Here is a 12425-nt window from a genome sequence, read left to right on the forward strand (position 1 = left end):
TAAAAATCCTCCTGATGTTTCTCATGTCCGCCTGATCACCACATCTTATTATGAGTAAAATGTGTTGATGTGTGAACATGCCTGGAGCTGGTCTCTCTAAAGAGCCCGTGTACAGTACTGACAGTGGTGCAGCTATGCCTCTGACAATAGAGCCTCTGCAGAGTCTGACAGAAGGGGAGAATAATTACAGCACCTCTTCTCTCTGTCACTGCTTCTGGATGGTGCTTGTGTCTGAATGCATAAAAAATGTGTTGCCATGTTTGATTCATTGGTTACAGCCCGGCCCACATTCACGCTCACAATGGAATTAAAGCGTAAAAGGTCAATTTAATGTGCAGGCGTCTCACAAAAGAACAGGAATAAAAGATGCAAGGTATTATGCATCAGATATTGTGAATAGAGTACTTATTTATTGCGTTTATGAAGGCTGTGCTGTGCTTTATGTGTCAGATGGAGTCTTGCACTTTGGGCACTTAATTACAGTGAAACATGGAGGAAATGTGAAGGAAAAAAAACTCTTTATATTTTTCAGCTTTGTTAGATTCTCAGAAGAATGAAAATGATTAAGTATTATTCAGAACATTTTGGGAGTGTTAAAGCATGGACAAAAACACAAATCTAAAAAGTATTGTAGACTATAGACTTTAAGCACATTCAGATTTTAAGTTTAAGTAAGATAAAAGTAAGATCTGTAACACTGTAAGCAGGGGTGTAGTGGTTGTGGTACACGGGGGTACGCTGTACTTCTCCTGATGTGAGATATAAAAATAATAACAAATCTAAAATAGCTACTACTTAAATGTCAAACCGGAGCTATTGGCAATGGTCAAAACAACCTGCATACGTTCATGATATCTGCAGTACTGTGTACTATAGTATCCTATAGTGACTAGCGACATGAGGGACCAGGAGTGATCCCATGACTGAACCAGGACTAAACAACAACTGAAGCAGGACTAAAACAGGACTGAGTGTCAGGACAGGATCAGAGGTGTGGCAGGGTGACACCCTGCTCCATGGGCTCAGAGTTCTCTCTCTCAAATCCAAGATTAGTCCTGGTTTAGTCCTGGTTTAGACCTGGTTTTAGACCTGGTTTTAGACCTGGTGTAGTCCTGGTTTAGTCCTGGTTTAGACCTGGTTTAATCCTGGTTCAGTCCTGGTTCAGTCTTGGTTTAGTCCTGGTTTTAGACCTGGTGTAGTCCTGGTTTAGACCTAGTTTAATCCTGGTTCAGTCCTGGTTCAGTCTTGGTTTAGTCCTGGTTTAGACCTGGTTTAGACCTGGTTTAATCCTGGTTCAGTCCTGGTTCAGTCCTGGTTTAGTCCTGGTTTAGTTCTGGTTTAGACCTGGTTTAGTCCTGCTTTAGTTCTGGTTTAGACCTGGTTTAATCCTGGTTTAGTCCTGGTTTAGTCCTCCTGGTTCAGTCACGAATCGTGTACCCCCACTTAAAAAATCCCCACTACACCAGTAATTGTAAGATATTGTCTCATGTCTCCAATATTAACTTGTCTCTATCATGTTCGATTAGTAAAGGAATGGATTATTTAAAGGTCCTCTGTTACACAAAATGGATTCTTAGGCACTTTTAGGCATCATCAAAAACATACCTGGAGTTGTGTTTTGTTAGATTCACACATGTTTGAGTAACTCTGGTTTATTGTTCTGTTTACATCTCCAAAGCTCCAAATGCTCTGTTCCACCTTGTGCTACATTTTACCTTTAGTTCAGTAGAAATAGACAATTGGGGCATCACAAGGTGGAATAGAGGGTTTTGAGTTCGAGAGAAAAACTCAGCCTAAATATGCAGGATGTGGGAATGAAATAAAACACAACTCCATATTTATGATGAGGAAACAACTTTTTAACATAGATCAGAAAATAATGTAATATAGCCCCCTTTAACACTGGGGTAATGCCACTATCTAAAAGCAAGTAATGTCTATTTTGATAATTTGTGCCTTATGATAGATTTCTATGAAGGACACATTTACATTTCTGTATAATTAAACTGTATAATTTATGTAATCATTTCTAAGAAGTTTTTCATTTAGTATACCCATGTCCTTTCTCGTGTCTGTTTATAAACTAAAACTTTGCTGGCCACTTTCTGTACTGAATTGCAGCGTGTGGGTGCCAATCTTCTCGATAACATTCTTTTGGCTGTCTTCTCTCAGGTACACAGAGGAGGAGATCCGGCAAAAAGTGAGCACTTTCAGGCAGATGCTGATGGACAAAGAGGGTGTCATTACCAGAGAAGGCACACAGCAGCCCATGTAAGTCCTCTCCATTACACACACTTACACACACTCGCTCTGCTTTTCGTGCTATGTTTCTTGATGGCAAACATGTATAGAGAAAATTGTACTCATTAGTAAGTTCCAAATAATATTACTCAAATAGAAGTAAAAAGTAGTGGTTTTAGAAATTACCGTAGACCGTATAAATGGACACAACTAACCTGCTGGCTGCTGTGTACCAAATAGGAACTGAGCAGGTGGCATGCCAGCTATATCAACTCCAACTGACTTTGCATTGAAGCATTGTCATCCCTCTCTTTGTAACTGCCGCAGTGAGCCCCGTCATTTTGGTATTAAAATTTTCATATTAACCCTCTTTACATGATCCTGCTGTTTTTATTTAGCTATTTTCTGTATTCTTAAGAGTTTGTGGAAGCTACTTTTCTGTGCAAGAAACACAAATCTTCACATCATTTAATATTGTCAACATAAACTTATTATAGATTTGCCCACTCTGGAAAGAGTAACCTAAACTTTTATTCAATTAAGAATACTGTTACTCCAATAAAAAATATTACTCAAGTAGAAGTAAAAGTGCTAGAAAACATTGTTATTTGTAAACTAGAGCTGAAGTTGATTAAAAACATGTCCAGGTGACCGATAAGTTGAATAAAAAGGGTAGTGAGGTAAAAGCTTTCAAAAATATTATCTCGATGTGTCCGACCCAAACTGCACTTTCAAGACTACAGCAGCGAAGGAGTTAATGCAATATAACGACAGATAAAATTTGTGAATGTTTAGTTTAACATGCCTGTGAGCTAAATCACTCACTAACTTTCTGCTGGTACCCATATAAATCCTCATAATCTAAATAAAATGATTAGACTAATATAAGTTTTGGTCGACTAAGACACCATCGGCCAATTAATCAAGTAAACAACTACTGGCCTATGCAGCCCTATTGTAATTCTTTCATTAATAACCATAAACACGGACTAGTAGACTTAATAAATAATAGCACATAATAATAGAATAGACTTACAATAATATTCGAGTAAAATAAAGCTAAAGGCGCAGACTGATTTAAAATAGATATAACTCACATAATAATTGGTGTCTAATAATATCTCTCTAAAGCATCTCCAACACATTGTAGGTTGCCAGTACTATTTTCAAAGGTATGTTTAAGCATGTGCCGCATATATCGCCACTGTAATTGTTGCTATGGGAGACAGCCATCACAGTTTAGTCATATGTGTTCATCCATGTGTAATCGCCAAACAGCAGGAAGTGGGCGTGTCTGCTCTCCTGAGTCAGTCTCTAGCTCATACGTGTGAATGATCAAGTCATAGTGTTGACACTGTGACCTGCTGTCTTCGAGCTAATAGGCGCTAATGACGCTAGCGCTTCCAGTCTCACTGACTAGACTAATGGCCCTCCTCTGCACTTTAGCCAGCTCCTGACATTTAAAGGAGCTACGTCTGTTTTTTACTGTCTCCAAAACGGGAAAAGCAGAACTAGCTCATTTTAAATGGTGTGCTGTGGTCCCAAAGTTATTCCTTACTTATTTAATTCAAAGTATCATAATTATTCACCCTGGTGAGTTTATAAATGCTTTTCACAACTCTCAGACAACAAAGTTTTGCTACCAATTAGATGCAGACAGTACACAGACTGGACTTATTTTGCCCTTAAGAGCTGTTTTTACATCATATCTGTACTCGTGGTGGAAGAAGGAACCAATTTTGGTACCCAATTCTGATGATTAAGTGATGCTGGACGAAAAAAATCTGTCAAAGTAAAGCAGATACCTAAAATGTATACCTAAGTACAGTACTTTACTACTTTTACTTCATTACTTTTACTTCTGCTATCTGTACTGGGGCGAGATATATTTTGCTCATATACATGGAAAAATTGGGTGCAGGCCCTTTAAGCAGAGAGGGGTTTGCATCTGAGGGAAAAAAGATGAATACGATGATTTGTAAAAGTTTTTTGCGAGTATTAGTTCTCTTCCAAGGGCACTCCAGAGGCAGGATGCACGGCTTTCTCTCCACCAAAAAGCCTTGATGTGGAAAATTGAAGACGGCTGTAATTTGCTTATCCCCCAACTCTTGCCACACACTAGCGCTCAACAAATCAACAACTTAACTCAAAAGTAAACATCTTGTGTCCACATTAAAACTTTTCCAATATCTGCTTTTATTAACATGCAGTCGGCTATGGCCCATCCCTCGACCCGCTCCCTGGGTTTGGACTGTCCATAGAAATATGTTTTTAGGCACAGAAGACGATTTAGGATGTTTTTTTTTTTTCACAAAGGAAGTTTATTTCAAAGCCACAAAAAGTTACAACAAGCTTACAAAAGCTCCCCTGCTCTCAACTAGTGCCTCGCTGGGGGAACTGTTTAGAACTGCAGTCTAGGTCAAGACATATGGACTAATCAATGTGGGGCACTCAAATGCACCTCGTAAATAACATTGTTAAGAAATTAAATTGAAAATGACACCATAAAAACAAAACAAAACAATGGGGGCTGTCAGTGAACCTCAAAACAATCATGTTTAAAGCCATTAACAATAATCATGTTTATAATAATAAACAGATCTAATCATGTAACAATCATGCCAAAATAACTGAAAATTCACAAAGTACACACCAATTCTTCTGCGTAATGCAATAAGTGATGGTTGTGTCAGCTCTGCCCCTGTGTAAACCAAAATACATACATTTTTGTCCTTTTTCTCAAATATGCAAATGTTACACTCCCTGACTTGCGATATAAGTGAAAAAGGATGTGAAAAGTGAATATAGAAATGTGTATTTTAAAGGTGCTAGATCAGTATTATTGATCATTGAAAGCACTTCTGGGCCAATGAGACTCAAATGCCACAGATATTGAGCGGGTCTAACCTCTCCCATTAAACTTGCCCCCTATAAAAGTGCATTCCTCTGCTGTAATTGGTTATATGGAAAATTCAGTTTGAAAATCAATTTATCAACCGATTTTGTAATGTCCTTCCTCTTTTTGATCAGGCAAATTCAGTCCAGTGAATATAATATTGTGTTAGTTATAATACTTGCAATATATGTTACAACAATAATATAATTTAGTTACATTACATTACATAAATTTAAAAAAGCATCTTACTAAATGTGAATATTGCTGTTGTCATCATTCTGATAATAACTGATTCTAATTAAAAGTGCACTATGTAATAGGGATGTAACAATAACCAAAATATCATGATGTCGCGTCATCAAAAGTCTCACAGTAATATCGTGGACTGTCACAATATATTGAATCACAAGTTGCTTTGCTTAAATGCATGGTTTTATAGTAGCCAACAGCTTTTGAACATAGAGAACTACATATCCCATGATTCTTTTCAGTGCAGACAACATGAAGAAATCTTGTCAAGGTATTTTAAAATCAAAAAAGTGTCCTATCTCATATTATATTAACTTCAAAACAATATCACAATAAATCTCGTACTGTGAGATGTATATCATGATAATATTGTACTGAGAAATTTGGATATTGTTACATCCCTGCTATGTAACTTTCCAACAGCCAGTAAAAATACATGTTTATGCTTTTTTCCTCAATATCAACACCAGATAGTTTAATGCAACACTTAAATATGTTTAATGCATTGCTGTGGAACATTTCAGTTCAAACAACATCTGTATGGAGACTAGCAGGTGGCAAACCCTCTTCCCCACCACCACCAGAAAGTGCGAGACTGCAGATGGAGAAGGCTCATGGAGGACAAGAAAATGACAGGGCTTAAAATAAAACTGACTTCCAAACAGAACTATTTTCTCTGAGATTTTAAAGACTAGCCTGAAGCACCAAATCAGTACTTTCACTATCTGAGGCTAACAGATGTATGTATTGAGCCGGAGTTTACCACAGCCTGCTAAGCTTTCCTTCATCCTCTTCTATTGACAGCACAGGCCTGTCAGAAGTAGCTTAATACTCTTATACACAACAGCAATAAACAGCCCACAGGAAGCTCTGACACGAGAACTCATAACTCTGCTAACCGTGCCCTGCATTGATTTGCAGCACAACTGATGGGACCAGCTCAGATCCACACACCCAAGTCTGCACCATCACGCTGATCAATACTGAAGCTAAACCCCCACTTCTACACAGTTATTCAATATTTGTCTAAATGCCCCAGGCAAATACATTTTTATGAAAAGGGAGAATATATGTTGTATTTGGACAAACAGGGATGTGCTGCCTGCAGGTGGTATACTGAGCAGAAACACTGGTATTACTTGTAACTCCCACCAGGATATTCACAGTTCATTATTTACAAAAGAGCTAGAAATAAAAATTTAAAAAAAGGTGTATTTGAACTCACGCATTTCCTCACTATGATTTATCTCAGGTATAAGAAGTTATATATTTTGTTCTGAATGTTACGTGAATTCATGAGAGATTTCTTTTGGAGGTGGACATTCTCTTTGTTCTGGCTTTAAATCCTCCATCTTGGCAATCATTGCCAACACAGAATGTATGTCTTCATCTACATCCATCTCGACCGCTTTGTTTACTGTTGTGTTGTACCACAAAAGAGACCCAGTCATGGCTTCACAGCTCCTCGCTGATTGCCCAGTGCGTGGTCTACAAGTTCCGGGGTTCTTGCAAACTGTTTAGTGTATTCCAATTCCTGACCTAGTTGCTGGAGAGAAATAAAATTGAAATTACCAGCCTGGCTAACAAATTAGCAGCTGTGGTTGGATTGGCTCAAGTTTGGACTTTCACGCTCTATTGTCTCATTCCAGTCCCTTCTGAATTTGAACAGAATGTAGAAGGGACTGGCTGACTGGAAAAATACATGCCCTTCTTTTACACAATAGAAAGCGAAGGCATCACTTACAAAATGTGTTTTAATGTGAACACTATAAATTCAGATCTCCACCAAGGCATTAGCCATATCTTGAAATCGTTGAAAATTAGACACAATCCAAGATCTTCCATTCAAGTAAAGTATGTGATTACTAGTTTCTGGCAATAGTGGTTACAATATGTTCTATATTACAATGGATGCATTTTCTTTTGTAGCCTCCTTCTTCAAATGTTTAACAAAGTCAACTTAATCAATTGCCAGTTTATCAACACCAATAAATAAGGACATTTAGACTTCAAATATTGTTTCAAAGATAGACCAGTTATTTTAATGATTATTTATACTCAAAATACTATAGCTTCAATAATTAAAGGGGAAATAGTATGTTAAGTTGACTTTTATGAGCTTTTAACCATTTTATAACTGCTCAGAATTGTATTTCAGTTGATTCGTGCTTGTCTCTTCATTTGAGGCTTCAAAAGGAACAGGAAATCAATGGAACATTTCTTTTATGAAGCCATTTTATATTAATATTAGGGTTTACATGAACAAAATAATGATCCATGTTTGACAATACATTCGCTTTAAATATTTATGATTGAATCTTTTTTTCATAGTTATATTACATCAGTGTTTCAATAGCATCTAATCTGCATTTAATCCTACGTCAGTAACAGACAATAACTCAACAGCTATTGAGAGCCAGTTCTATTTCCTCCCTAAGTGTGGCTGAATGAGTTGTACTGCTGCAGCCCCGAGGAGCCCATTGAATCTAGTCTATCACCGCCAACTCCCACAGACACTAAAGCTCCATAAACTAACCTGTCATCCCAGGAAGGCCCTCTTAAAAGCTTTGGATCTGCCCAACTCAACTCTACACCACAATGTAATCAATTAAAAGATTAAGAAAAGCCAGGGGAATTAGTTGATGTATGGTTAATGACATTGCACAAAGATACTTGCATTTGTGTTTAATCACAGTTTTTGGCAGTGGGCTTCATTCATAATGCTGTAGAGACCAGAGTGCTCAGTGTTTGACAATGTGCAATGACAACTGAAATGACTAGAGCTCAGTGGCATTTGGAAATGCATTTATGAATCAGTATCATTATCAATTGTGTAGAAGTAGTAACAGCAGATTTAGTCATCACAATTTTATTATTTTATAGAACCAAATAGACCAGAATTCAAACCTCAAACACATGATTTATAGCCTGTTGCTTTATTGTGTCCATAGGGAAATTTGTCTTCTGCTTTTGAAGGATGGGGCTCCTTCAATGCCGCCGGGGCACCCTGTCAGGGGCAGTGGGCACTGGCGCTGCGCCCATTGACACATCTCCATATCTTCAGCTAGGCTTGGTCAGGACTAAATTACCTGGAGGAGTTTACCTGTTTATATTTTTGGGTGATGGGGAAACTGGAGGAAACCGACTCAGACACATTGAGAAACATGCAAACACAGAAAAGCTCAGGTGGCCCGGGAGTTTAAGCCAGAAACTTGTTGCTGTGAGGCGAGACTGCAAGTCACTTAGTGACTGTGCTGCTATGCCAGGATGAGGAAATCATCAGCAAGAAAAGCGGTGAAGAGAGACATTCAGTGAACAGTCAAAAAATAATTAGGCCTTATTTGACTTTAGTCTCTTGTTATTTTGCTACCTATTTTTAATGTTACCATTTATATTTTTGCTCTTTGTTATTATAATGTTGTGATGTGCATGCTACTGTGTCCAAATAATTTCCCTTGTGGATCAAGAAAGTCTAAGTCTAAAATACAGTGAACAATACTGAGGCCTGCCCATGGCCATATAGTATATTTTATCACATAAAGCTGCAATCCTTTTTTTTTTTTCCAGTTTATTATAAGACTGAATGGGATCAAGTACAACACGATGACCACAACCATAATCTTGAATATTGAACACGTCATGACACATTTGTTTCTCTGCTTTTCACTACAATACAGCATTATTACACTTGGAAATGACCAGAATTCCAGAGTTCCAGATGGACTTAGTGAGCACATGTTGTAGGAGGATGTCAGTGTTCCTCCGTGTGGGCAGAGTGGGCTTTTGGGTGCAGACGCGAGGTGATTTTGCTGGTACGAGACATTCCCTGCTGTGCTCAGCGGTCCTCAGCCAATTAGGGGCTCTGTTACCCATCTTCTTCCAATAACAAAGCGTCAGCCTGGTGCCCTGCTCAAATGTGCCTCTCAAACACCATTTACTTCAACAAGCAGCTCTTCTCTCTGAGTTAGCATCCTGTTTCTCTCAATCGAACCAGAGCACAGCATTCGTGTTCTGATTCATTTCACAAGAGAGTGCTCAAGGCTGCTGCTGCCGCTGCAGCTGCTGCTGCTTCTGCTGCTGCTGCTGATGCATCCTCTCACATTGTAGATTGCACTTTTGACACACAATTTGTTTCTATTGTTAACAGCTATTGTGTTCCTGTGTGGACCTTATTTTGCATATTTGTAACAGCTACAAAAGAAATAAATATAAAGATGTGTATCAAATCACTTCTTATATTCAGACATAAACTTACTTGAATCTGGAAAATTATAATTGAATTAATTAATCACTGGGTTTATATAGTGCCTTTAAAGATACCTAAAGTGCTTGGCAGTGCATTAGTCATTCACTCTACACTCGGAGGTGGTAAGCTTGTAGCCACAGCCGCCCTGGGCAGACTGATTAAAGCGAGGCTGCTGATCTGCACCATTGGCCCCTCCGACCACCACCAACACTCACACACACACACCACATTAATACTATTTGATGTGGGTGAAGTATTTTGCCACTGTGGCACCTGGAGTCTCCCTTCCAAGTACTGACCAGGCCCTTCCCTGCTTAGCTTCTGAGATCTGAGCCAGTGAGGCCATTTACTGCACTGAAAAAGAGAACAAAATAACAACGACACTTTGGAATTTAAGACATTTTATTTCAACTATATTTTGACCTAAAATCAATCAATTTCATGGTCTTTTTTAATTACACTACCAGCCTTGTGGAGACTATTTAAAATCATTAATATTGCTACCTTTACATACGTATAGTACTATACGATATACTTCTGTAGCTCCCTGAGCTCGAAGCAGCCAGATGGTTTTGTATTAAAGGCGTGTTGGACAAGGTCAGTGCTGCATATAATAAAATCATCAGTGAAGTGTGTTTTTTCTCATTTTCTTCAGCCCTGTAGAGCCGAGGTCAGGCTGAGAGAGTGTGGGGGTGCAGAGGAGGCAGAGGTGGGTAATGGGTTATGGAAGAATCCAGAACAGGGCGAGGCTGCAGCCATCTGTCTGTATGTACAGTACAGTATGTGCGAATAACAAGTGAGAGGAGACTAGAGCCACAAGCTGAGAGGGAGAGAGGGCCCTGCAGGGGACAGAGGGGAGGCTAAATGTCAGCCAGAAACATGTCATCAAATGTGGATCCAGACTTTTGGAGCTCACAAAAATGGACAATGATACAAACTTCTCTTTCCATTCTGTGCAAAAATATTTGTCAAGGTGCTTTTTGGGGTGCTATATCAAATAGTTCACCTTTTAAAACCCCACTGTGGAACTTAATAGCCATTTTTGGCTATTTTGGTTTGAAAAACGTGTTCTTACTGAGATCAGGTTTGCATCTTAACAAATCAAAGTTGTTCTTTGGCTATAATATTCCACAGTAGCATGAAAAAAAAATTTCTTTATGAAGAATGTTCCAAAGTATGGTTTTAACTAACGTGTCACCTCCAGAAAGTTACACTGTGCTGCTTTAATACAAAACTGTTTGCATAATGATACCTTTTAGTGAGGTAAAATTAGCTGGAGGCTCTGTGGGAAGCTATGTTACTCAAGTTAGACTTTATTAATCTGGGTTTTGTTTTAACACAAATGTAGCTTAAGTCGCACCAAACCAAGTCTACATTCTATTTAATATACAATTTATTTCAAGGGAAGAAAGCAAGTTAGAATTTCATTGCATAGTTGCTTTCACTGTGTACTACTTTCAGTACTTTGAATATCAGGACTAAGCTAGGATCATATGCAGCCTTAGTATACTCTGTATTTGTGCACTTCAGTTGGATTTAAATAGAGATAGAGAAAAACACATCCATATTTCAAACACTTTTGCCACCACAAACAAACTATGTACTGAAAAATCGATTTGCTAAAAAGGCACACAGCAAACTAGGCTTTTCTGTCTGATTTTTCAAGTTTACCCTCCACTACCTCGATGGAAATAGAAACAAGAAACCAAAAGAAAAGTGGATAAGATAATATTGCAAGACCCAAACCCTTTTCCTCTCAAGTAGTGCTGCACGCTTAACTCCAGGCTCATTTAAACCATTAAAGATAAATCAATGTTTGCCCAACTGAAGTCCTAATTTAAAAGGTCTGATCTATAATAAATTACCAGGCACTTGTGTAAATGATGTCCCACTCTAATTATAGCACTTGACCAGCTCCGGCTCACTGCTATTAAACCCGGGTCACTTCTCATTATCATCCTCACTATTCCAGTTTAGTGTTTTAACAGATTTGTGATTTCATAAAAACTGAGTTAGTCTAAAGGTGTATTTCTTCTAGAGCATAGACTGGGATAAGGACAGCATCTTGTTGCCGTTAAGCACATAGTATAAATAATAATCGCTGGCTTTGTATTGTTCTACTGGGAATTATTTAGCTTCTTCCGTTAGACTGGGCTCATGTGGATTTTTCTTTCAGAAGTTATAAATAGATTGCCAATATATTTCCCTATATCAATAACAATATTTAAAATCTGTTCATGGGTTTCAGCTTCTTGTTAAATACAACATTTTGAGGACTTTTTTTTGTAAATTGTTAATCGCTGTGGCAACTGTCCATTGTCATCATTCTGAAACATTGCAAGGTCCACACATTGATTATAGTAGAGTTCATAAACTAACTTTGACTTATTGAACTGTAAAAATAACAGCAAAATGTGTTTTTCTTGGATATAACATAATTGGTTGTATGATTGTGTAAACATACATCCACATTTTAGCTTAACTGCTCTTCTATTTCCACGTTAACTCATTAACTCGATCTAGTCTGTTTAGAAAGACGCATCTGATGCACAGAAGGGCACGAGAGACTGGAGCAGCAAAATACATAACAGACAGATAACAATGTTTGGAAACCTTCTCCAACAGCAGAGATATATACCACTTCTATTATCCATGGTTTTCAGAACTATATAAAATTAAAACCTTTACCATGGCAATTAAAAAATGTAACACTAACTCTCATTTGAATGGTGAAAAACCCTTAAAATGGAGGTTGATATCCATGACTAGGACTTCATGACAAGAACCTTTTAG

General features: G+C 38.0%; 1 protein-coding gene across 1 annotated transcript in view; it reads left to right on the forward strand.

The window, feature by feature from the left end:
• srrm3 (serine/arginine repetitive matrix 3) overlaps positions 1-12425 on the forward strand; it is a 50863-nt gene that overhangs the window by 19391 nt on the left and 19047 nt on the right. Inside the window, exon 2 of the mRNA XM_020930190.1 lies at positions 2173-2271. Within this exon, the coding sequence (XP_020785849.1) occupies positions 2173-2271 (99 nt within the window). The remainder of the gene's footprint in view (positions 1-2172; positions 2272-12425) is intronic.

The sequence above is a fragment of the Boleophthalmus pectinirostris genome, unplaced genomic scaffold (assembly GCF_026225935.1).
Source record: "Boleophthalmus pectinirostris isolate CB_2022bp ecotype Guang Dong unplaced genomic scaffold, ASM2622593v1 HiC_scaffold_12, whole genome shotgun sequence".
Lineage (NCBI taxonomy): Eukaryota > Metazoa > Chordata > Actinopteri > Gobiiformes > Gobiidae > Boleophthalmus > Boleophthalmus pectinirostris.